The 25,405-nt window shown below is 42.4% G+C and overlaps 1 protein-coding gene across 3 annotated transcripts; it reads right to left on the reverse strand.

Moving 5' to 3' along the window:
• Positions 1-16,049: 16,049 nt before the first annotated feature.
• npas4l (neuronal PAS domain protein 4 like) lies at positions 16,050-21,777 on the reverse strand. Of its 3 annotated transcripts, XM_084375413.1 has the most exons (10): positions 21,750-21,777; positions 21,457-21,577; positions 20,340-20,503; positions 20,003-20,148; positions 19,797-19,896; positions 19,423-19,687; positions 19,214-19,323; positions 18,375-18,510; positions 17,053-18,290; positions 16,050-16,947 (listed from the first exon to the last, which is right to left on the reverse strand). In XM_084375413.1, the coding sequence occupies exons 2-10, from the start codon at positions 21,555-21,557 to the stop codon at positions 16,928-16,930; spliced, it is 2,280 nt and encodes a 759-aa protein (XP_084231539.1). In that variant the 5' UTR covers positions 21,558-21,577; positions 21,750-21,777; the 3' UTR covers positions 16,050-16,927. The 3 variants fall into 3 exon arrangements, with proteins under 3 accessions (XP_084231539.1, XP_084231540.1, XP_084231541.1); XM_084375414.1 differs by lacking the exon at positions 21,750-21,777 and having other exon boundaries at positions 20,340-20,522; positions 21,457-21,500; XM_084375415.1 differs by lacking the exons at positions 20,340-20,503; positions 21,457-21,577; positions 21,750-21,777 and having other exon boundaries at positions 19,797-19,892; positions 20,003-20,074.
• Between the last annotated feature and the right edge of the window lie 3,628 nt (positions 21,778-25,405).

Genomic DNA, 25,405 nt, shown 5'->3' on the forward strand with positions numbered 1-25,405 from the left:
CACAAGAAGTCTGGGAGTGTCCCTGAGCTCACCCACAGACTGCTGCTGCTCATTCTTCATGCTTTAAATTGGCATTAACACGAAGAGGGATTACCTGGAAGGAAATTACAAGTGTGGTACAGTTAAGTGTTACCTCGCTTGTTATTCCAGTGCTTTTTCACTGTCGTTCTTTGTTTGTATCCTCATCATGTGGAGGTCAGAGGCCGAGGCCGAGGCCACTGACCCTGCAGCATCCCTGGAGCTGGAGATGTCTTGCTCAGGAATCATAAAATGGGCAAATGGAATACAGGAATAACGGTGGTTTATTAGCCTACATACATAGATTAAATCATTTTAGTAGCCTCCGAATTAAATGCAGCGGTCAGTGAAACCAAGTATTACTTTGTCACTTCTGTCAACTGACGATGGGGAGCGCTGCAAAAGCAAACCAACCATGGACCTACCTAAAGGCAAAAGGCAAAAAATTACAGCTCAATACCAGTGATGTTTTCAATACGGACAGAGACACCAGAGTATTTGTAAGTCATCCATCTCAACCATAGACTGATAAACTATGAAAATCGAAATGGATGTATGTTACAAGGTAGCCTATACCCACTGGCAGAGCTTACGCTGGACTTCTAATGGTGTAACGTTAGACTCAAACAAAGTTTCTTAAGATCGACTCACCAATAACAGGCGGTGGGCCGAACGCATTTATGTATGCATGATATGAAATAAGTATTAAATCTAAGAAAAAATGTTGACAGCCCTGGTTTGATCAAATATTTTCATAAATTTATATTTTAATCAGTCAGTCCAGCTGGCGTCAGGTCAGTGTGTTTGCCAAAGGAGAGGCAGAGACGCACTTATTAACCATAGCAATTATTAACTTATAGACCAGTGTCTATACAGCATCAGTTAAAACAGGTATGTTAATAAAGTTACTAAAACAAACGCAAATTTACTGACTGTTACAACAAGTGGTGTGAAAATGCGTTGTTATGGAAACATTGGTGCTTTTTCATCCTTGGATTGCGTCACCTGTGAAAACTCTGCCCAGTAGCTAGCCTTGGCATTTTCATGACTTAATTCTAGCAGACTGTGGTAGCATGTTAATAGCCTATCAGTTGACCTTGTGTTTACTTTTTTCACTGACAGATGAAAATGAAAAGACTACGTCAGGCGAAGCTGAACTTTTGTACTGGAAAGGAGAGAAAGAGAGGTGATGGAGGTGAGAGAAAGAGATGTGTAATTGTCCATTGTGTCCCTGTGCTGGGCAAAACAAACAAAAACAGCCAAACCGTATCATATTTGTTTAAGTCAAACAAAATGTGTTTGAGGTTTTCTTTAGGCCTAATAGGCTGTATTGTAATATGCTATAATGTATGAAATGTATTTATCTCAATTTATCAATTAGTTTTCACAAAATTCACCAAAAGTCATCATTTAGCTGTAATTTTACGGCCCTGTTACCAGGATGTACTGTGATCAGCTTTTTGTTTCTGTTTTGCTTCTTTTTCTGTTTGTTTTCAAGTTATGTCCTCAAGAATAACAACCATTATTTAAAAAAATATTTTCCATTACTTTGAAGATGTGAAGATGTAATGCCTTTATGAAAGGCTAAACAGATTTGCCACCCTCTGACACAGTTTGTCCCGGCATGCCTCTGAAGTGGTGACCTGATTAGTTACCAATCAGTTCTGTTCTTAAATGGGTCTTATTAATGCTAATATTAGAAAAATATGAGAAACAGTCTCAGTAGCACCGGTGGAGGAAAAAAATAGCCAATGTATAATGAATTGAGAGTTGCGAGCTTTTAAAGTGTTGTGTTTGAGCGTGCTGGTTGTTGTTTGAAAGGTCACTGATTCTAATGACATTTCTGAGAGGTTTTGTAAAGGGGCCGACTGGTGCATGGCGAGCGCTCCAGCAACACGCTTCAAAAACACGGCGACACGCAGAGTGGAACATGTCTGCTAATTGATGCCAGCCCCCTTTCCATCTGTATAGTACATCTGTGTGCTCTGTGTGTTTGTGTGTCTGTGTGTGTGTCTGTGTTTGTGTTTGTTCTGTACCTCGCTCACTTTGTTCTTGTCACACACCTCATTTCCCGAACATTTGACACAGAATGTAAAAGAGACACTTATCGACACATCACCAGGCCTGAACAATGTGTTTTACTCCAGTTAATTACTGTCTCTGGTCTCCACTGCTGTGCAGCCAAATTCAGTGACATTGCAGTTTGCTGCTTTAATTGCGTAATTGATTTAGTTTTAATGTGAAGGATCTTCTGTGTTCAATATCACAAGGTCAGTGTTTGGGATAGTGCACTGCAGTTCAGTGCTTCCACATTTGTCATCTTCCATGACGTTAGTTGCACACGTGCTGTTCAGGTAATCACATCTCTTCCTGGACACCAGACATGAGTAGCTTGAGTAAATACACTTCAAGGGTAACTCCACCAATTTTACATATTGAAGTGTATTTACAGGTCTTGAGCACTACTGCATATGTGGGGGGAAAAAGTTGTTTAAAGCCATTTGTGGCTCCAGAGGAAGCTGCATGTACAGCAGGTATTGAAAAGCGGTCCACTGGTCTAACATTGCACTCCTACAACACCGTTGGACTCATGTACTGTATAAAAATAAAGGATCGAAATGGATACAGTGGAAACAGAGATGCCCTTTTTTATTCTGCTCATTCTTCACCTGGCAACCTACATTACCCACAATGCAACTTAACCACTGAGTTAAGTGTTTCAATTAATTTCAGGAGGATTATGTCTACAGCCATGCTAGTGTCTCTATAAATGCTAATGTCAGCATGCTAACATGCCCAAAATGACAATGCTAGCTGATGTTAGGAGGGGATAATGCTTAAAATGTTCACAATCTTTGCATGTTAGCATGCTAACATTGACATTTAGCACTGATTAGAGCTGAGGCAGATGGAAATGTCATGAGTTTTAAAGGGTTGTCATAAATCAAATTAGCCTACAATTTTGCCACCAGCGTGTTAAAAATAGCCCTGTCGTCAGGATATGCTGTTAGCAGATAACCACAGATACGCCAGAGGTTGACATTTGTTGCAAATGCAGCACATATGCTTATTAGCTGACTCAGGTGGAGATGCCAAATGGCTGACGGCAGTTTGAGTTAGCTTTCACCATTGGATTTTATTGTCTTAAAGGACTCCTGGGGATATTTCCATCCGTTTATGTCACGACAAAATCGGGTGGTGAGGAGGAGACCGACGGACATTTCCAGCTGTTTTTGTGGCAACGGTTTTTGTAGAAAACGTACTTCGCTAACATATTCTGGTGATTTGGGTGGGAAAAAAAAAGCATAAATTTGACATGAAATAATAACATGTAAAGCACAAAATAAAAAAGACAACTGTATGTACATGTATGTATGTACTGTACTAAATGTAAAGCCTAGCTCTTCCTATTGTTTGGAAATTTTGTTCATTTTCATACAAAATGTTGTCAAAAGGAATACCATGAAAACAACAGGTTTTTTTCCAAATGCCTAATAGAGCCATAACCATTAGTTGCCATCTTTTGAGTAGAGGAAAGTGATTTATGTGCCTGACGCTGCATGTTTTCACAATCACAAAATCATCCCTGCTAAATCAATAAAGACATGAATAAAGATGACCCGACCCTGATGAGCCAGCAATGATCATTAAATGGCCATTTTCATCAAGGGAGCCTCGCACTACAGCCGCAAACGGGAATCCCCCGGTGGCTTTCCGATAAATAACAGTTCTTTATGACCCGTGGCGTTCAATTTCATGACTAGACACTTAAAGAAAACTCGGGATGGACTTTTGACATGTGCGTGTTCGACCACCACTTAAGGCCGCGGAGGCCGTTTCACCCTGTGCATGAATGAACACATCATTATTATCCCATGAGCGGCTGAGCGATGCTCTCATTGTCACCTTACTGCTCCCTCACCTCGTTTGCATTCTGAGAGCAGGATTTTCCTATTAAGGAAAGTTAATAACTTGCTAATACTCTGAAATTTCAACCTCAGCAAAAGGCCGCTCACATCTTAAACGCACCAACATGCCTTGAATGAGGCCAGCCAGCGCTTGGAGTGCACTCGTCCAATGTCTGACCCTTTTCACATTCCTCTATAATCTGCAAAGTTTGATTAACTGTAATTAATACTTGATTCTTGCTGCCAAGCGAAGGGGACAAAGTAATTTCATCAACTTTAGTACGAGGCAGGGATAAAATGAACTCTGTATTTCCTTCCTCAATGGAGCCATTCCCCTTTTATAAGTCGCTGTTGGTGGGGATATGTGGGCCGATTCAGAGTCCTCCTACTCAGTAAGGGGGCCTATAAAGTCCTGTAGTTGTACATCCAGAGCATTAGATGTCTCCCCACAGGCCTTTATGTATGTAAGCAGCCACTAGTGTCCTTCCCCTGTGACAGCGGAGACATAAAAAAGAGCCTGTGACCTTTCATGTGGATGGACACGGTCTAACTGCCTGTGATCAATAGGAGGGGAAAAGACACAAGAGTGGTGGGGACTGATGCACTTCTTGCTCCGGGGGAGCGCACACATCTTCACCACCCACTAAAGCTGTCAGTCACAGGCTGCACTCCTCCAGTAATGGCACTGTGACTGAAAGGCCACACACCGCAGGAGAGCACAGATTAGATACAGTATGTGACGTCTAAATTAGGATCATAGCCCACCTAAAATGATGTGTACAGTACAAAGATCTCGCCGCATACGGTGAGAAAAAAGCTGTTTTTGATTCAGCATGGAAGCCTTGAGGAGCATTTTCAAAGTTCAATACCTCGAAACACCCACTGATTACTAGTTTATTACCTAACACATATAATTAGGTAGCTGCTGGTCAGTGTTTCATTTCCGCAGAAAAGTTTCCAAATAACTTCTCGCCTTTGGTGTTTACCGTTCAAAGAGAGGCCCGCGGAACAATTATTTCCCCTGTGAAGAATGACTAAAGAGGATATGAGAAGGAAATTATTCAAATGGCGCCGTGCATTGTTATTAGACTCGTAAATTTCAATTTACACACTCATTCTGACTTCACAAAGGTTTTTTTTCAGAGCAGAGCTGCTTTATTATGAGGGCAGGATTTATTAGGAAGAAAGAAAGATTGAAGCGGGGGGGAAAGGTCCACAAAAGGTTTGAATGATTAAACCTCAAGCTGCTTCTCTGTTTCTGTCTGTTGCACAACACACAAATGAAAATGAGATCTATAAATATGGATGAAGGATTTTTAATTAAAATATTGATGAATTAAAATCATAAAATTACCTTTTTACAGACTGGAATTCAAAGTACCCATCAATGTCTTTTTATTTTTCTGTATTTTGCTTAATCACTGCATGCTTGTGCATGACATTCTCACAAAGATTAGAGAAGCTGCGTCTGTATTTACGTCTTGATATTTGGGGTTTAAAATGAAAAGCTCACCAGAGGGAAATATATACTTTATTCTGAAAAAAGAAGAAAAAAAGGCAGGCTTCTCTGACTGGAAAACATGGTTGAAAAAAGTTGGCAGCGTAGCGGAGTTCTCCGCCGCTGGTGGGGAAACAATATTGCATTTCACGTCCTTATTTCTCAGTCTGTCATGTCCGCAGCTCTCTGACTGCACTGAATTTACCTCAGACGCCACAGCGTTTTCATTCTCCACTGCATGTATCAAATAAACTGCTTTCCCAAGTAAACAGTCCCATTCAGCTGTACCAAATGCTTCATCGCACAGCACATGAGCGCAGCATACATTTATGGATCAGAGCACATTAGAAAAATCCCTGAATTCCTGACACAAAAATGCAACCAGATAAATTCACACAGACTGAAGGCATTGTTTTCTAATGTGATAAAATACACTTTAAATGCACAGTATGTAATTTCTGCCACTATGGGTCTCTCAATCAAAACGAAACAAAGGACATAAATAAGCGTGGGATCATGGGAGTTGTTGTATTCATTGTTAAACAACCAACCTTGCTGTGGAAAGTCTAACTACGTGACTCAGGCCGAAAGGTTTCAGAAATGTTGTTCACGTTGTGTTCAGTCACGTCCGCCGACTTCCTTTCTCACTCTCAAACTGGGAAGTTAATGCAACAGGGGCACTGTTAGCTGAAGTGAATTTATGGATTTCTCTGGATCCGAACATTGTTGGAAACATTTGGGATCATGTAAATACACAAAGCAGCAGGAAAAGTTCTAGTTGTTTTTATAAATTTTAATGCAGAAATGTTACATATCAAATATTTAAAGGTAGTCTTTCAGAGTGTTCCAAGTCCTCTGGAGGAAGAACTCACAGTTAAAGTTTTGGACAAGAAGAATGTGTGTACGTGTTTCTACGCACCGTTTGCTCCATCTACACATTAACCATCGTTTGCACAAAGCTTTGGACAAAAACTTTAATGCGTGTTGGTTTAAAGGTTTCAGGGCTGAACTGTTTGACATGGAGAGTTAGTATGGAGGACTGAAACTGCCAAAATAATATAAAATAAATGTCTCAATAAATAAATTATCATGACTCCATGACACTTTGATTGATATAGGTAGATGTTCCTACGTTTTAATGGAAGTAAAAATGTGATGGAACAGTATGTGATGTAATGGCATGTAGGTGAAATGGGTCATCAAAACATGACATTTTGAAATTTTGAGGCATTGTGGATAACCCAGAACATGTCCCAGTCAGAACACCTCAAGCTATGTGAGTCGGATCTGCTGTGGGGATGTTGTACAGTCACAACCGGATGACCCTGTATCAACAAACATGTCTGATAACTATCATGTGCCTTAGCAGATCAAACAGGGCGTCGATGCATGTGCGGGCTCCTGTGAGAAGCTGCGCGCATGCTTGCAGCGGAGGATAAAACACCAGTATAACTGTGTGCTGAACACTCTCGTGTCCTGTGGGTGCCTCATTAGCGGTGTGAGTCATCGTCAGCACAGAAATCGAGTGAATGTAAATGAGATGTGATGGAAGGCTTCTTCCCGGGTGGCACAGCCGCGTGCACACCTCCAGTGACTACTGTACTATAAATCATCCTTGTGTCAATGCCTCAGCGTTCATCATCAGGACTCCCATTAGACATCCGAACCTGTGCAGCCCGAGTCATAAACCTTGGATTGAAAAGAGAACACAGGAGAGCGTTATCTACAACAATACACACAGTGACTCACAGAGAAGGCAAGAAGCGAGGGCAGTAGAAAGAAAATGTTTTGTCGGGTCTGTTTTTCTGGCTCTGGCGCTTTGAGTATTTTAAGGCACCCTTGAGGAGCGCAGATCTATTCAATAAAATTGGGCTTGCTGAGAGGGCAAAGTGGCTGCTCTAACACTGAGAAAGGTTTATTCAATTCGAATCAAGCTCTTTCCTGTCCAAAATCCAAAGAGATCATGTTTGATTAGCTGTGTGAAATCATTATTGATTTTTGTTTTGTCGGAGCACAAAGCCATTTGTGTGCCAGAGTGCCGTATGTGGCTGCATGTGCTCTGGGAATGCACGGCAAAATCTGTGTACAGTAGCAGATCTGTGCTCATTTGACTTCCTAATTACGTCTTTATTTTCCATTTGGCAGTCAGCCTGAGCTACATTATCAGTCATTTTATTTTTCTTCCACATAGCCTAGATTCTTGTTCAGTTGTTCCAGCAGTATGGTCTGTAGGAGGAGGTGTGGACGACCTGAGCATGTGACGGAGGTCCCTGCGGACCAGAGGTCACCAGGATCAGAGGCAGCACATTAATCTGAGTGTAAGATGAATAGATTAATGAGCGGGTGATGCCAAATTGTCACCCGGGCGGTGCTGTCCTCAATTATCATCATTAGCGAGTGTTGGAATGAGCTACATAGTGATCAGCAAAATGGATAGATCTTGTCTCCTCTTGGGTTCTACAAGTAACATGATTGAGTAACGGTATAACATAGAGGATGGAGACATGGAAAGCAGGCAAGGTTGCACCAGTGGTGGACTCAGGATGTTTGAGGGCTAGGGCGGAAAAGAAAAAGGGCACCAGCACACAGAAAGGGTACTGTAAGAACACCCTAGAGGACACTTACGTGGACGTGTTTTATCTACCGTCGCGGCATCCAAGAGGGCACCAGGCCACCAGTGAGTAACAGTATTAGATAGAAGATGGATGATGGGTTCACCAATCCAAGGAAATATCCCAGCCTCGAGGATCTTTTACTGTGGCAGAAACTACTGTGCACTGTGCATTTTATTAAGACCGTTCCCTATAATTACACCAGTTCCATGCAAACGAAAAGTCAAGATATAACCTTGATTGTGCAGAGGCGAGAACAAACTGGGACTTTTTTTTTTTTCTTTTATTCTGGCAAGGTAGTTTTTGCATCGTATTATGTCGACTACAATGAGCGCGCACCCGTATGCACATCTCAATTTGCCGACATGAATTATTATGTGGTTTGCTCAATAAAAAACATATTCTGTTTATTATGCCACAAATAATCTAGTATATGACAATATTATCCAGGATGCTGAGGGTCAGACTATTTATTATTACCTATATTGGTCTGTGCAATGTACCGTTTCCATGGCAATATTCTTTGTGCTTGAATGCAGAAGCACTTGTGACTGCAATATAAAGATGAAACGCCTCATCACGGATAAATCTTGTTGTACAATGATCTTTTTCATCCGGAACACTTTGTGCATTTACAAGTGCACTTAGAGACGTATCCACCAGTACCCAGCATGTGCTTTCTGTCAACAAATGTACGGAGTCGAAAATCCCTCAAGGTAACAAACGAGGGTGCGAAGTGTTGCCTGGTAATGGAAAGCAGTTTGACATGTTCCTCCATTGTTTATATGCATAGGTCGAGTGATGAGGTAGTCAGGGACACTCCCTTGCTGCTTATCTTCCCAATGTAGTTCCTTTTATTCTTTCATCCTTCAAACAGCGCTCAGATCACCCACACACTGACCCCCGCCAGGCTGAGTATATTTTTCGAGGCTGTGAAAACCACAAGAGTTTTGTCTCGTCCCCAGCATTGCCGAAAGTTTTTCACATGGTTGGTTTGAAGTACCTCAGAGGGGGAAGTTTCGTCTGTAGTGCATAGACTCCTGCTCCTGCTGCGTTAACCGTCATTCCACTCCGTCGGCACAGTATGACATTATTCAGAAATATTAATATCTACACAACACGTATGTTAATCCCGAGTATCCTGTTGAGAACATATTCAGAAATGCGATGGAAATCTTTTTCTTCAGCTAAAATCTGCTGAAGACGGACGTGAAAGACAAAGAGTGTACGTTGACAGAAAATCTGAACGTTCCTGTGAGTCAAGAGAGAAGATTAAAAAGACTCTTTGGTAATGAGGGTCTGAACAATAACGCTTCAAAAAAGCTTTTTAAGATGAGAAGAATGGAGTGAAACATTTGACTTGAAGATTGTATACGTTATGCATGAGCTGAGGCCCTGTGCCCTTTGAGTGCGTTACACTGTCAGAATTATCAATGAGGGCTAAACCCAAGCTAACTGAGCGTTGAAAGGGTCTGATGATTTGAGATGAATTTTAAAGAACCATCCAGTCGCCCACACACACACGCAGTCATACAGAGGAGGAAGGGAAAAAGGCAATTTAATTTTACACTCCTGTCAGTCAAGTCAGATTTAATCTCTATAAACAGGTATCTACATATGAATGCAGAACCTGGAGGAGAGGGACAAGATTTTGGTATTGGAAGTGTTCTGGTCTCTTTTTGTAGTCCGAGCAGTAACTCATCGGCTGTCGGCTGTCAATGATTTAGCTTTTTATTAGCGTTTTAAAAATGTATCTGCATTCATACGCAGATAAAGAGTAATTGGACTGTAAACAATGACCAGGGCTTGGAAGAGGATGTCTTGGCTGTGGCCGTGGGCTACACTGCAGCTGTCCCCAGTGGCTAAATCATCCTAAGATAATAGCCGATGGCTTCAGAGATTGAGTCAAATAAAGTCCAGCATGACTCATACTATGCCAAAATATAGAGAACAACAAGAGACAACAGTGATGTGAAATGTTACAACATTTACACAGTGGAGAAAATGTACCTACTGCATCACAAAGTAGGTGAAAACTCATTAATGTTCTCTTGATAGTCATACAGCAACATTAGATATTACAGAAAACGTCCATGTGATTTCACCCCTCTGCCTGCGTGGATCTGTAGCATTAGAGCGATACTCTGCATTCAAACATGCAATAACTGATTGTTCCAACCACTCGGGGGTCCAGAAGGTAGACGTTATGAGCACAACAGTAACATATCATCAAGTTTTAGTTTGTTATGGCAAACTAAGAGTTTCCAGTTATGGAACAACATTACCTGATGAATTTAGTCCAATCTTCGCTCTCTTTAACTCAGTTTTTGGTCACTATCAACTTCTCACAGCAATGAGAGTGAACCCAAACAGTGAAGATGACAACTACACCATGGGCTGAAAGTTAAGCGTAATAGAAGTAAAGGGACTGATTTAAATAGTAACTCCCTGTAGGTACATGAAAGCCTTTAATTGTCCCATCATCAGTTGATTTTGTTCATAATATACTAATTACAGCTGCTTCCAAAAGTGTGTTTATGTGCCTGTTAACTAGTTAAATATAGCCTTCAGGCTGCTGTAACTGAGCAAGAGTTAGCATATCATTAGCTTACAAGGTTCATTAGTTTAGGCTAACATTAGCAGCCTTGACCTTCTTGGAATTTGGGCCAGTTTAGCCAGTTTAGCGACCCCTGCTGATGTTGGCTGAGAATTACAGCTGCCAAACACATTTGTTAGGTTAAATGAACAACATGTAGTTTAAAAAATATGAACAATAAAGTCAAACAGGTCATTTTCAGAACATTTACCCTTTTCATGCTTGAAGGACTGGGACTACACTGCAGTACAAGAACAATGCTGTTTGTTCATTCGTGTCTTCTACAAGGACCAGCCACTGGTGAGAATGCTAACTTCTTGCCTGGCACATGTAGCTTTTGCTACTGCATATATACACTAAGACTACTTTTACAGGACTTTTATTCTTAATAAGTCAGCTGGAAACATTACAGTCACAAGCAGACACAGATTTCTACCAATTTATTGAGCTAATGCTCGCTTAGCTAGTCAGCTGCAGCCGATAAAATCTGCTGACAACAGCTGTCACTTCAGCCATCGAAAACCGACTTCGCTTTAAACGAGGAGCTGCCTTTTTTCTACCTTCGTCTGAAGTCGAGGACCCATTGTATCAGCCGTCAATCCCTTGTTACTGTAAAGTGCATATGTGTGAGAACAGAAAGCCTGACAGGCATGCAGCCTACAGGAAGCAGCCGGGGCTTAGCGAACGGTTAATGTAATGAATTGGTCAGTGCGAGTTGAAAAAATAATTCCATTTCATGGTTTGTAAAACGCACATGTTCTGTAAATTTAGCTGTTTATTTCCCCATTAAAAACTGGGTCGTCAATTTGATTCACACACTCCACCATTTAATTAGCTATTAATACTAATTTCTGATTTAGCTATGCATCAATTATTTTGTCATTTATAAATCCTTTTCATGTGATTCTGTTTCATGAACCCATTTGCTTATTTTGAAGTCATAATTTCATATCACTTAATTAATTGCTTTCTGCCTATCTGAGCCCTCAATAAGACACAGTCCATGTTTTGCCCCCTGGGATTCTGCAGAAGTGGAGAGATAAACATGTTTACGATGCATTGCCTGCTCCCTATATGTGCGGCGCATGTGATGCACTTCTGGCTGTGCGACCACATGCGTGTAATCACCAGCGATCACATCCATTTTTCGTCAATTACTTTAAATGCCCACATTACTACATGAGCAACGGCGGCGCTGGGAAAATCAAACTGTATCTTATAGAAATCCTCAGTGTGCTGCTTCATATTGGAATTCCAGCAAGGAGCATTGATTTTCTGAATGCTGGGGGGGATTGAGCTTATGGAGGGTAAATACACACTATACTGAGACTTTCTCTTCCCAAAACTAGTACCGTTGCTTCTGCAGAAAAAAAGAATTTAGCGTAAACCCGCGACAATCTGTTTGGGATTGCTGTAAAGCGCAATACGACATTCAGGCGCATATTCAGGCACAAGTCCCTGATGGAAATGCTTACATGAGAACATGTTTTTTTTTTCAGCACACAAGAATTTCCATCAACAATGGATAACATGTTTATCAAACCTCTCCACAGTGGGATGCTTATGTCTTTTCTGTGCAAAGGTGCTTTGCCTTAAGCAGCAAGCTCCTTTCTGAGAGAGAAGAGTGGAAAGTAAATCAAGCATTCATATGCAAGTAGGCACCGCTGTTAGGCTGCCGTTTGTATTCTTCTTGCTTCTCCCTGGTTGGCTGGCCTTTCTCTTGTGAATATGAACAGGATATGTTGACTCTGCATGCCTGGGATACAGTGCTGTATCAGAGCTGTGGTTTCAGGCTTGGCAACAGGAGGAACAGGAGGGTTCCTGAAGGAGCAGGCTGCAGTCTATTTTGGGTCTTTTTGTTTAACCCAATTACGATGTCAGTGTGTGCTGACTGAGCCGGCACCAGTCAGGTGATGTGCCTCCTTTGAAAAGTGGGACAACATTCTTATAGACGTGGAAATGTGATGCAGCCACAGCAATGGCGGGTTGTTTTATACGTTGAGACAAGGGGAAAATGAATTACACGGTGAGCAGGATCTCCTCGAGGAGTGTGCTGAATAAAAAGGGAGGTTCATGTTAACATGCGATAGCAGCGCAGGTTTCCCTCATGACAGGGTGCAACAGTTTTCTGTGACCTTGGCGGCTGCGGTCCGTGTCTCCGCTTCCGTCTGCCAGAGCAAAACAGACAAATCACATTCTGAGCTGGATGGCTTTCCACATCTTCATCTCTCTCAGAATAAATGTATGCTCCGAGATAAGCTTTCAATGGAGCCCTCAAGGCTGCATGGTTGCAATGACAATAAAAGCATAAAGCCAGTAAATAAACGAAGACACGGCAGCGCCACCTGAGGCCCTGTTGTCTGAAATCAGCGAGAGGTTCAATTTTGAGACTTTTTCTTTGCAAGTAAATGAGGTAATCATTTGTGAGAAGCCACCAGAGAGGCAGGGTATGAAAACCCCGGCTGCTTGTGGGAGGCGCGGCTTTGAAAAGAATCCCATCCATGAGCTGCTCTGTTTAACTGCACCGATGCGCTTTTCCCTCAGCACCCGCCCTCCAGCCATCCACCTGAGAAAGCACTTTAGAAGCCACTGAAGTAGGGCAGATGACAGTTTTTGCCGGTGTTTCTCTTTTGTCAGTTCTACTGTGTGGTATCATCTTCAGCCCCGATGCTGCTCTCAGATCTCAGATATGAATCACAGCATCACCCTGAATGCATTTCATCATTCACTTCCGCTGGCAGACTCCTACACCACCTCACCACTCCTGTGAGGCAGAGATTTTGTTAATTTAATCTCACAGCATCTTAATTTAATATCAGGGAGATAGGAGGGCTGTCTGTGTAATTAAGTGATACATTAACCCACGTTATAGAGATAAACCGAGTGTGTTTGTGTGTGTGTATGTACATGGTTTTAACTTTCTTTGTCTTAGCTATACCCTGAAATCTACATGTCAACTATTTAACGCCCAAACAGACACTGATCCACTTCTACCACTAATCATAATAATGTAATAATATTCTTTATTGGCTTCTAAGTGAAAAATCAACACCGAACACCAACATTGCAACACTGATCTTATAATAATCACCTAACTGTAGCTACAGAAGCGTACCAACTCTCTTCACTCTTGCGTTGAGACTCTTGAGACATGGGAATGTTTGGAGTATTCAGTATGTGTGTTGAAATGATTAGAAAGGTAGATTTTTGCTGTCTGCTTGGTGTGGACAAACACCTCGACGCCACGGGCCTGGTGTCGCCATCCCCTCTGGGATATCATTACCATTGCAGGTACCGCTGAGCAATGCAGGAGCGCAGCAGATGTGGGGACTTGTTAGGGACTTTATTTGCCATTGTACCCTTCAACAGACATCACTCTTAATTAGGTCTCCATGGATAAGAAGAGGCATCTGGACTTTCTGCTCATGAGCGGACTAGATGATGTCCTTTCGTGCTCTCACCGCCACGAGCACGCGCACACGCACACACTCATCCAATTGTTTAAGTTACATATCATGCAGATATCTGTGTCACTGAGGACTGTTGGAACTATCACTCCATCTAGTGGCTGTTCTGACTCTTATGAGAGAGACACGGAGACTCTGCATTGCACACACGGCTCCAGCAGCATGGCTGTAGTGCCCCCTGCAAGCTTTTTGCCTCCAGGAGCTACATCTCTGTTTAACCACGGCGATCCATCAGTCGCCTCAGTACCCAGTCAATTCACTCCTTTGTCTAACTATTCATTTATGCATCGACTCTGCACATCTGTCCAAACATGTCATTGATTCCTCTGTATACAGTTTACGTGCTCTCATTGGACTGACCAGCCACAATATGTGAAAATCAATGGGAGCACTGAAGAGCTCAGTAGACGTTGTGCTGGGGCTGTTTATGTGGCGCCATTTCATCAGATACAAAGTGCACATAAAAGGAACATAAAAATATACACAGCAGACCCATTTGTTACGAATAAGTGTTCCCACAAAAAGCTGCATTTTAAAAATGTCTCTGAGTTATTGCTAATGTGAGAGCCAAATAGATATTATCGCCACAACTAATGCTGTTTTGGTTCAATATCATCACACTCGTCATCATGTTTCCAGACATGGCAGTTAGTTGTTTTCAACCAGAAAGGCTCTCATGAACCCGCTGTGCTCCACCTGCTCAGCACCACACAGCCGACACACAAAGCTACCAACTGGCTGGTGAACATAGTGGAGCATTTAGCAGATATAGAGTTGTTTCAGAGCAAAAAGGCATCAGGTGGACAGAAATATGACTCAGAATGAATGGTCAGATGTCATATTTGGAAATAGAAGAAAATGTATCATGTTAGAATATTCCTTCAGTAAAAGCAAAAGTTTCCCGTACAAATAGTACTTAAGTAAAAGTCTGAAAGTATCTGATATTAAATGTAATTAAGTATCAAAAGTGCAAGTGAAAGTAAAAGTATACATTTATTTACAGATTTGTTGGATCCAAGACTCCACATTGATTGACAGAATCAGTGTTTTTTCTGTTTTATCTAATCATTGATGAAATAAAGTAAAAGTGCTCTACTTTGGCTCTGAAGCTGGTAGCATGTACAGTAGTCTGTAAGTAAGTAGTAACTAAAGTAATCAAATTAATATAGTAGAGTAAAACAGCATTTGCCACCACAATGTGGTGGAGAGAAAGTATCAAGTAGCAGAAAATGGAAATACTCAAGTACCAGGTACAAGTACCTCAAAATTGTACTGAGTAAATGCACTTAGTTACATTCCATCACTGCTCCAGAGCTGCTGGATCTGCAATCATGCAACTGTTTTCTAACATGTTTGCCATTGAGACCTTATAAGTAGTGATGTGCGGATCGATACGAGAATGTCAAGGATTGATTTTCATATTAAAAGATCAATATCTCAACTTAGTAACTTGGGGCAAATGTGTATTTTATCATCAACAGGGACACAGTAGACGCTAGTTTCTCCTTCCGACTGTTATGATGAGGTGATGCAGCAGTGATCTGACGAAGAGGTGCTTTGAATTTGAAGTATTATCCAGTTAAAGAGAGGGAGAGTGTAGCTGTTGGTGATTTTTATCAGTCACTGACTGTAAAAAAGTTATTTAACAGCTGTCCAGGCTTTAGTTTGTGTGTTTTACTTAGCTTGTATACAAAGTAATCTAGTGTACTGGTGTCGGCAATACCAGCCTAACCCTAACCCATTTAATCCAAGTTTTCCAAAGTTTAAGTTTGGCAGAAAATGTTGATTGACCCTAATTGAGTAAGTATAGCTGCCTGAATGCATCAGGCATTATCACGGTCAGCTAAACCTGCCTGCTTGGCACTAATGGTGTAAAAATTAAAACGTGGTATTGATTGTATTTGGTCACTGCATTGTGCCTCTTCATCATTATATCAACAAGACCCAATGCATTTTTCATTCGTTTTATTTACATCTCAAACATTTAAAGCAAAATGCAGGAATAAGATCGAACATTCAGACATAAACAGCACCAGTACCGTGAAAAAAAGACATTTGGAATGAATAAACATAAGTTTAAGATTCACATTGCAGTAAAGCAAAACATTTTTAACACTATTAAGTGATGAGAAAGAAATTAGTGTGTTCAAAATAAATATAATTAATGAATGAGATTCAGACTTGGAATGTGTTAAGATGTACCATTGAGGTAGGTGTTTATGTAACAATCATCAGTTTCTTGCTCACTCACTATTATTCATAACAGCATGATTAATGTGTTAATGGCACACATGAGACACAGACAACAGAAAGGGAACTGATAAGTCTTCCCTACATGTTTTCAAGGCACCTAAAACCAAATGTTTACAAATGGCTCTTTGTTATAAGGAATGATTTTTGTGTTAAAGCTTATCTTAAATCTAGGTATTATTCCTTTAAATCAGCACACCTCATTTATAAAATTCTTGTGGCGACGACATTGATAAAGTGCTCAATAGTAAACTGTGGTCACTCAGCATTAGAAGAAAAATATACCTCCATTGTCGGTCGGACACATTTTTAAAAAGTACCCTTTTTCGTAAAATAGAAGACATCAGCGAAACAGAGGAGACGGTCGACAGCAGTGTTGAGAAATGAAGACAAAGCTGCGGTCGTACTCTACTTTACATTCTGTTCTACATTCAGAGATAAGTCATTTGGGGGAAACAGTGTCTGAGCAAAGATGTCCTTTAAATGTCGTTGCTCACATTCCTCTTTGAGTCCAGCGATGGAAGATTGCCCTGACAATATGTCATACAAGTGGTTGTACAGTAAGTCACAGACTTATTTCAGTACAGGTTTGCTTCATCTGAAATCAGACAGAAAACAATGTAAATGAAACGTAACTTCAGAACAGTGACTGTATCAAAGTAACATCAGTAGATCAGTGGCTGTGTTGTTTGGCAGATTTTACCTTGCTGAAGGCCACTCTGCAGGTAGTGGTTGAGTTGATGCAACCCAGTTATTTGGTCATGACGTCCCAACTGCAGACTGAAGGCATCCATGACCGGGAGCGTCTCCTCTGGGATCGTCAGCTCCTGCTCCAACTGCTGGGACCCACTCCTGCTGCCCAACAAGCCCTGCTGGTAGTTGCATGGTGCGACACCAGGCTCGGACAAGCTGCTTTTCCTTGTGACCATGTCAAGGTCTTTCAGGATGCTGTCGAACACACAGTCGTCGAGGTCCAGCTCACGCTTAAGAGGAGGAGGGTGACGGGGCCAGTCGCAGGCTGAAGGAATGGTGGTCCCTAACCCTAACCCAGGTTGTGTTGGGTTCAGGGTGTGATACATGGCAAAGTTGCTGGCCAGCGAGGAGATCTGCTGTGCCAGGATACTGATCTCTGCCTGTTCTCGCTCGTTGTAATGGCTGGACTCTGTGGGTGTGGGAGACTGGTTGGGTGTAAGAAGACTGGAGGGAACGGGCAACACATGGTGGGGAACATGATGCGCTTGGACAAGGCCGCCCCCTTGTGGCTGCTCCAGAAGGCCGAAGTCGTCTTGATGCAGAGCACAGTCCACAGGGCTCTCACACATGTCGGACACAGACAGGCAGTCTGGAACTAATCGAGCATCGGATGTACAAGCTTGGAAATCATAGGTCGGAGAGGAGGATGAGAGTGAAGAGTGAGCTCTGAGCGTGCCAAAGGCTGCCTGGTCAAAGGTTTGCTCAGCTGCGGCTGCAGGGAGGGAGTCGGAGGGAGACTGGTGACAGGTGAGCCCTGCCTCTGGGTAGGAGTAATAGGAGGGAGAGCCCTCAGGGGAGGACAGCAGCTGATCTGTGTATCCATGCACATCCATCAGGAGGTCATGGCTGAGCTCCTCCTGCTGCAGAGGGGAGCTGGAGGAGGAGGCTGGGCTGTAGGGAGGGGTGAAGAGAGCGAGGCTGTCACCCAAGGGAACAGGTGAGCCATCGCCTTGGGAGGAGGCACACGCCACATAGTATATATCTTGCTCGGAGTCCATCCTAGCCCTGGCACCTGGCGACTCCTCGCTCTGGCTGTTAGACATCCTCTGCCTTTTAAAACATTTACCGCTGCTGTAGCTCTGACTGCGGGGCGCCTGTCGAGCTGGGAAATTGCAGGAATTTGTCCGAGATGATGGTCTGAAGGCATCGCTGCTGATTTTCTTCTGCAGAAATCTGGCCTCTGTTTCACTACAAGAACAAAGCGACGTGTTAAGTCGACACATTTGTTACACTGTCAGCTCAGGTCTGCTGGAAAAGTCAAGTTTGTCATACCTGACGATGAAGTTTGTGCAGCTCACGCCCTCGCACTCAGGGCCTTTGTTTGCCTGAGTGTAGATCCAGGCCCATGACAGATCCTTGCACTGGAGTCTCAGCACCATCTCTACCTGGAAGCCCTCATCTGCCTGCACTGGACGGGACAGGGAAGACAGATTCATGGTTATAATCATGCAAACTTAAAGTCCCCCTCGGGTCAAAAAATATGTTTTTGTTCTTGGTCCTACTGTTGAATGTTTGAGCCTCACTGTGCAGAGTTTGACACAAGAATGCTTCTTTCACATTTATTGCTGTAAGTGTAAATTTTCTCTGCGATCATTTAAAATCTGATTTCAGGGGGCAGGCCTACGAACATGATTCGTCACATCACAAATAGTTTGTAAGCCTATCCTGGTCCAAAATTCAGCAAACACATGTGTGATGTGGAAAGTCTCCACTGAACATACAGTGAGAATAGACCTTACAATGAAGCAGGAGACATCTCGTTTCCAGCCGACAAACTTCAGAATGAAAAATCTTTTCATATGTATAGATACTCGAATCCTTATCCTATTTAATGAGGAAGGAGTAGGTGCTATGAGGTGCTATATTACAATTATTAAACAATGATATGTTTTTTCTGCTAAATGTATGCCTTAACATGTGTGTGGAGGGAATCTTAAATGATATGCACACAATAAAATCAGTGCTCAATCACATAATGTCTCACTGGGCCTGTAAAATCTTCTCTGTTCTCATGTCTTTTAGTGTAGTCTTCGGAACCTTGTTCATCCTTTTGCAACAGACTTTTATGTTAGTATTCAACTGGTTTAAAATGCATTGTTTTATGAACTTACTTAAACTTCTGTGAGAATCTGCGCTCAAAGAAAGATCTTCAGGGTGGACAAGACTGTACCACGATCTGCCGGCCATTTCTTCTGCTGAATACCCCAAAAAATATAAAACACTGAAAAAGAAACACATAAAAAGTTTGTCAGCAACCTTCACAGGAACATTTTGATTAAAATCTGTTTAAAGCCGGGATTTTTTTTTTTTTTTACATTACCTGTCTGACGCCTGAGTAAAGGTCATATCCAGTCTGTGAACACTGGTGAAGCTATGACAGAAGCTGGAGTCAGAGCTCTGCAGGCGGTTGACTGTGGGGGTGCAGACGGCCACGAACAGAGGCTGGCTGGTGGGATGGACCGAGGAGGAGAAGGGGCCGGGCTGAGGGAAAGCCTGGAAGCTCCCTCTGACCAGCATGGAACAGCAGCTGCCGTGCTGCAGCTTGAAGGCCTTGGAGGTTTGCATGCAACATATAAAGCTCCTCTCTGATGAAAGAGAACATGAGAGTACAACAGTTTATTCATTACATCTTTGCATTATGGAAAATGCTACTTAAACAAATTTTAATAGGGATATCAAAGTCTTTAAAGTTACCTGATGATGAGCTGTTTTCAATGTCCAGGTTTGATTTAATGACGGCTACATCAGAGCTTTCCACCATGTCATAGAAAGTGTCCCCTTGAAGAACATCTATCTGAAGGAAAGTTTTACTGTTAGATACAACAGATTAAAGCCGTAAAAGTAATAGTAAAGCACCAAAACATCTTCACACTGATAAACTGTTAAATCAACTCACTCACCATGGAAATTCCAAGATATTCATCCACATTTTCGGACACATACACCAGCCTCCCCTGAGCCGTGGTGACCAGGATGAAGCCGTGCAGGGCTTGGAGAAAGGCCTCGTATGGCAGAGAGCAGAGTGATCTCTCTCCAGCCGGGAGCCCTGCGAGAACAACGAGCGAGTTCAACTTTGGTTACACTGTGTGCTTCTCAGCAGGTTGTCACAGCTTTTTATCTTTGATTTATTCCCAGCGGTACAGCCAACTCAGTCCCATTTTGTTTGACACTGATGCGGGCTGAATATAGATGAGACGTTCAAAGACATTTTTAAAAAATTGAAGTGTGGAGACTTACCCTGGAAGAGAACAGACTTCCTGATGTAGGTGCGGATGGCGGCCATGGAGTGCAGGTAGGAGAGGCGCTCCTGGTCCTCCTGGGTGATGGGCAACAGAGCGCGCATGTTCCTGATCTCGTGATTGATGTGGTCCCGCCGGGCTTTGGATGCTCCTTTGGTGGATCTGTGAGAGACCATGGTCACTGAGGTCAGAGGTTGGCAGAAGAGAGGAGAAACTAAAGCTGGGGAGCTTTAGCAAGTTTTGTCTACTGCCACACTTGGAAAAATCTGTCTGAAGTCATCCTCTTCCAAAGTTGGAAAAAAGATCAATAAAGACAAAAAGAGTGGTTGGCCTGAGCTGATCTGGCCTCTTTTTCAGAGTCGCTCCCCCACAAGGTGAAGCGGACTTTGAATATCAAGGGTTCCTATGGAAACTGCTGATATGAGAGGCTGTCGTGGCGGCAGCAGAAATGAGGGCTCTCGACAGATTTGTCTGTGTGATCAGTATCTGTCTGGGCCCATCCACAGAGAGTCTGGGGTTTTTATAGCTGCCAGGGCTTCAGCGTGGGCGTCGCACACAAAGGGGAGGCTGGGCTTCTGCTGCTCCCTTCATTGCCTTATAAAGTGGGTGTCCTCGGAGCGGGGAGCCCCACGTCACCAGGACACAGAAAGTGCCACAAAAGGATAATTATATCAGTGAGCCTCCCAGTGTCTTAACAATAAAGACCCACTCAAATTAAATAAATGATGAGCCTGTGATTGGGGCTTTTTTTGAGGACACATCTAAGTCTAACTGTATATTACAGCCCTTTAATTTCACATTATGTATTATTCCATAAGTAATTGATCAAGACTGGCTGCAACAAAGCGACCCAGTAGAGGCCGGTCTGTCCCAGCTTGACTTTTTTATAGCAGTAACAGCATCATTGTGGCTGGATTAGTATGTATCATACAGTACAAGGCTGCAGACTGGAGAAAACTGGATTAAGTGCTCCCTGTGGTGCGTTCACTGCAGGCAGCAGAGATGGGGTCTAAATCTCCTCAACAGCCATGTGTTGATTCAGCCACTAGAGGACGTGGAGGATAGAGGAGAGAGGAGAGAGGAGGAGGAGGAGGAGGAGGAGGAGTGTCACTGACCTGTGCCTCCTGCAGAAGGAGCTGCGGTGATCCTCGGGCAGATGGTGAGAGGTGCACGGAGCAGTTACATGACATTTGCAGGAGTGGCACCAAATAGTCATTTTGACGCTGATGAAGCCAACTAAGGGAAAAAAAAATACACACGTAAGACATGACTCAGAAGAGATCCAATAAGTCTAAAAATAAAAAATGAAAAAGCAATTCAGTTTTTTATTAAAAACCTGATCTGATCATTTTGGGCCAGAGGTGGCTGCTAAAAACCAGTCCCCCTGTGAGGAGAGACCATGTCCTACCTCTGCAGGCTCCAGTCCGGATGGTGAGTGTCCAGCCCCGATGTCAGTCCCTCCTTTTATAGCCTCAAACCCGACACCTCTCATCCAACTCAGTGGGGAAGAGAGAGGAAAAAAAAGAGAGGGATAATGTTACTTGTTGTGACGCGATGACAAATGATCGAGGCGGGTTATATTTAGTGAAGTGAGCCCTAAAAATAACCCGGTAGATTAAACGAAAGAACCGATTTGAAGGATTTAAGTGACAAAGATGTAAAATGTTATTTATGCAGAGGAAATGTGATGATTCAGGATTGTCTTTAGCAGTATTTATGGAGCTCTCCACACAAACACTCAGATTCATTAAGACAGAGCTTTAAGTCTCGTCTGACTATTGTTTCTTTATATATGTACATGTATGTTTCTGTTTTATAACAGTGAACATGAGGTCACATGATTACACTGGAGGATCTGCACAGCATTCACATTCACACATGGAGCCCATTTAACTCACAGCTCTTCTTCGTCGTCTCTGTCCAATCTTGAATTGAATGTTTTATGTTCCACACTGTTTATTGTGGTAACAACATGATGTGTGTCAGTGTTGGGAGTCAAACTGTGGAATGGACTCTGAAATTGTGTTGCTCTCTGTTGAGCTTCAAAACAAGCCTTGATATGTAAAATGAATAAAATCCTTGGGTATTGCTGAGTTATCCTTTGGTTTATAAAGGACAGGCAAAAAATAAGCTTGGGCTTATTGGACCTTTTCCTTTTTGGTTATTGACTTTGAGAAAATCTGTGTCAAATAATCTCAAGATGTATGTAACCGAAATTCATTCATTCATTCATTCATTCATTCATTCATTCATATCTACCCATTGTTCAGGGTATGAGGCTCCTTAGGAAGCCAACAGCTTGCATATTGGTCTCTGATATCCATTTTCCTGGGTTTGTGTCCGAGGTAGAGAGACGAGTGAACATTGTCTGGCTATTGTTGATTCGATTCAATCATTAATAGCCGACAAATGCATCCTGACACAGAAGGATCATTCCCCCATGTTAAAAATTGATTTTGTTTTCACTGAAAACATCTTTTATTTTTTCATCACAGTCAGTTTCCTCCCTTGTCTTTTGCTGACATTGGTTTGGGGTCTTCAGGGCACCACTTCTGCACAGTAATGTTCAGCAGAGGAACTACAACACTGAAATCCTTTAACTTGAAAAAGGACAAATACTAAACAATTAAATGACTCTGTTATGAGAAAAAGTTCTTCTAGCCTATTAAAGATGCACTAAGTAGTTTTTGGGAAGAAAACAGCTTGTTTATTCAGTTTGTATTATTATCTATTATATCCAGTCCAGGTTTCTGCTCCACAGCTACGTAGTTTTAAGTGAATGTATATTAGCATTTGTCTGCTAAATGTGACTACAAAAGCTAAAGTAAAGTAGGCTACTTGTTGCACAAAATGGCCCCTGTGACTTATTGCAGTTATAAAAACTGATGCATCAGCATTTTGTAGTTGTGTGAGCTGGAGCTGGTCAGTGTTGTGAAAAGTACCCAAAAGTCATACTTGAGTTAAAGTAACTTCCCACTCACTTTTAAACTTAAAAATAGGAAAATAACGTTTATTTTAATTGTATACTACTTTTGTTTGCCACAAAGTCAATTACAGACAAAGAGTGACGTACATACTGTACAGATCTTATCTTACATAGTGACTTCAGAGTCAATTTGTGCCTGTAAGATGTCTTATGAACACCTAACCGTTTTTCAGATACACTTATTTTGGATTTAAGAGGGTCAAAATCCAAACGCTGTGACAACATGTACTGTCAACACCAATTACAGACATAGACCATAATGAAAATCCACTATATGTAAGCACGTGTTACAGCAGGAGTCTCTGAGACCAGAGATAAAAAGTGGTGTGTCATCTTCTGTAACAGATTTCTAAAAGCAATTCTCTGAAAATTTAGAAAAGTCACGGACTACCAGGACTCCAAAGAGAACATTAGGTTTGAAATATTTGACCTCACCATCTGGATGAAAATCATTCTTGTCTCTACACTTCACTGCTCAGTTTTACAGATTCATACAGATAGAGGAAAAGTGACGTGTGAAGAATTATCTCCCTTATTCTACTGCTGCCTAGCTGTAAAAAGTGATTTGTGACTAGATGAATTCAAATTGACACTGCACGACTATTAACTTCTTTTCCTGATAATGGAGTTGGTTTCACAGTGAGATAAGCTGTATCATGATGCAGCACCAAACCCTACAGGATGGCTGTAAAAAGCACTGAGACAGCAGCCCCATCTCCCCCACACAATGCGGCTTCAACTAACCATATTTTCATTATCAATTCATCTGCCTATTATTTTCACGATAAATGGATAATTGCCGCCTTTTTCCAGAGTCCAAAGTACAAACTTCTAATTGTTTCTTTTGTCCAACCACTACTACTGTCACAACTACTGTCATAAATGACAAAGACAAGCGGTAAATCCTCACATTTAAGAAGCTGGAAGCAGACAATTTTGCTTGAAAAATGACTGAAACGATCAGTCTATTATCAAAACAGCTGGCAATTAATCTTCTTTTGATCGACCAGTCAGTTAATGGGCCAATCATTGCAGCTCTGCTATCAATAAGAACAAGGCTTCTCGATGGTAAAATGGAGGGTGAAACATTGTAAGAATAAAGGGCATACTATAAGAATATTAGACACTTAAACACAAGAGCCTGATCACAGCTTCAGTGTGAGCCTGAACAGAGTTTAAGTGTCATTATCATTCAAGTCTCAGCAGCAAAGCAGCTTGATGCATCATTGTTTAATTTGTGAACAGACTTGTGAGGCAGTCAGCTATGGCAGTTTATCTTCAAAGGGCTTTGACTGCGTGTGTATTAGTCACTCAATTAAACCCCAGTTGGAAGGGAATTAAGCTACAGGTCTGCAAACATGACGCACTGAGGCTGAGAGGCTCGGCCACTCGCACAGAATCACTTCCTATAGCAGATGAACAGATTACGGGCTCCACAGAACATGACCGAGGCACACTGGAAACCCTGCTCTCATCCTCGAGGAGCCACTTTGGTGGAGAAGTAAAGTTTGTCTGTTTTTCAGTGTTATGAAATAGTGACTTGTTCCTTTCTCTTTTGCATGAGTTGAAGTCAGACAGCCACAGCTTCTATCCTCTACGGGCTTGTGCTCCTTTAATACCTCTTCTCTCAAATCCCCAATTTACTAGCCTCACATCGCTGGGAGCCGAGACCTAGAACTTGAGTGAGGGTATTGCACGGGGATAGGGGAGACAAGACAAAACAAATCACTCCGAACAAATCCTCAGTCTGATTCTCAAGGGCCGGTGGGATCGTCTGAGTCCTGAAGGGAAATTAGAGAGTCATTTGGCTGAGTGTCTCCTTGCATTAGCGCCTGCGTTTGCCGGCCTAGGCGGGCTCCGGGGCCAGACAGAGGGACCCAGCGTGGCCCTGTTTCCTGTGTGTGGCGGGGCCAGGCGGGACAGGGTGTCTCTGCTGCCGCACTTTAAGCTGACCCTCCGTCTGTGGCCTGCACTTAACACTGCAGATAACACTGGCTTTATAGCACGGGGCTGGTGACAGACAGGAACAAACTGCCAGGCCGCTACTGGTAGCACAGGCAAAGATTGGAGCTGGGGTT

Source organism: Pagrus pagrus, assembly GCF_965226575.1.
Source record: "Pagrus pagrus genome assembly, chromosome: 15".
Lineage (NCBI taxonomy): Eukaryota > Metazoa > Chordata > Actinopteri > Spariformes > Sparidae > Pagrus > Pagrus pagrus.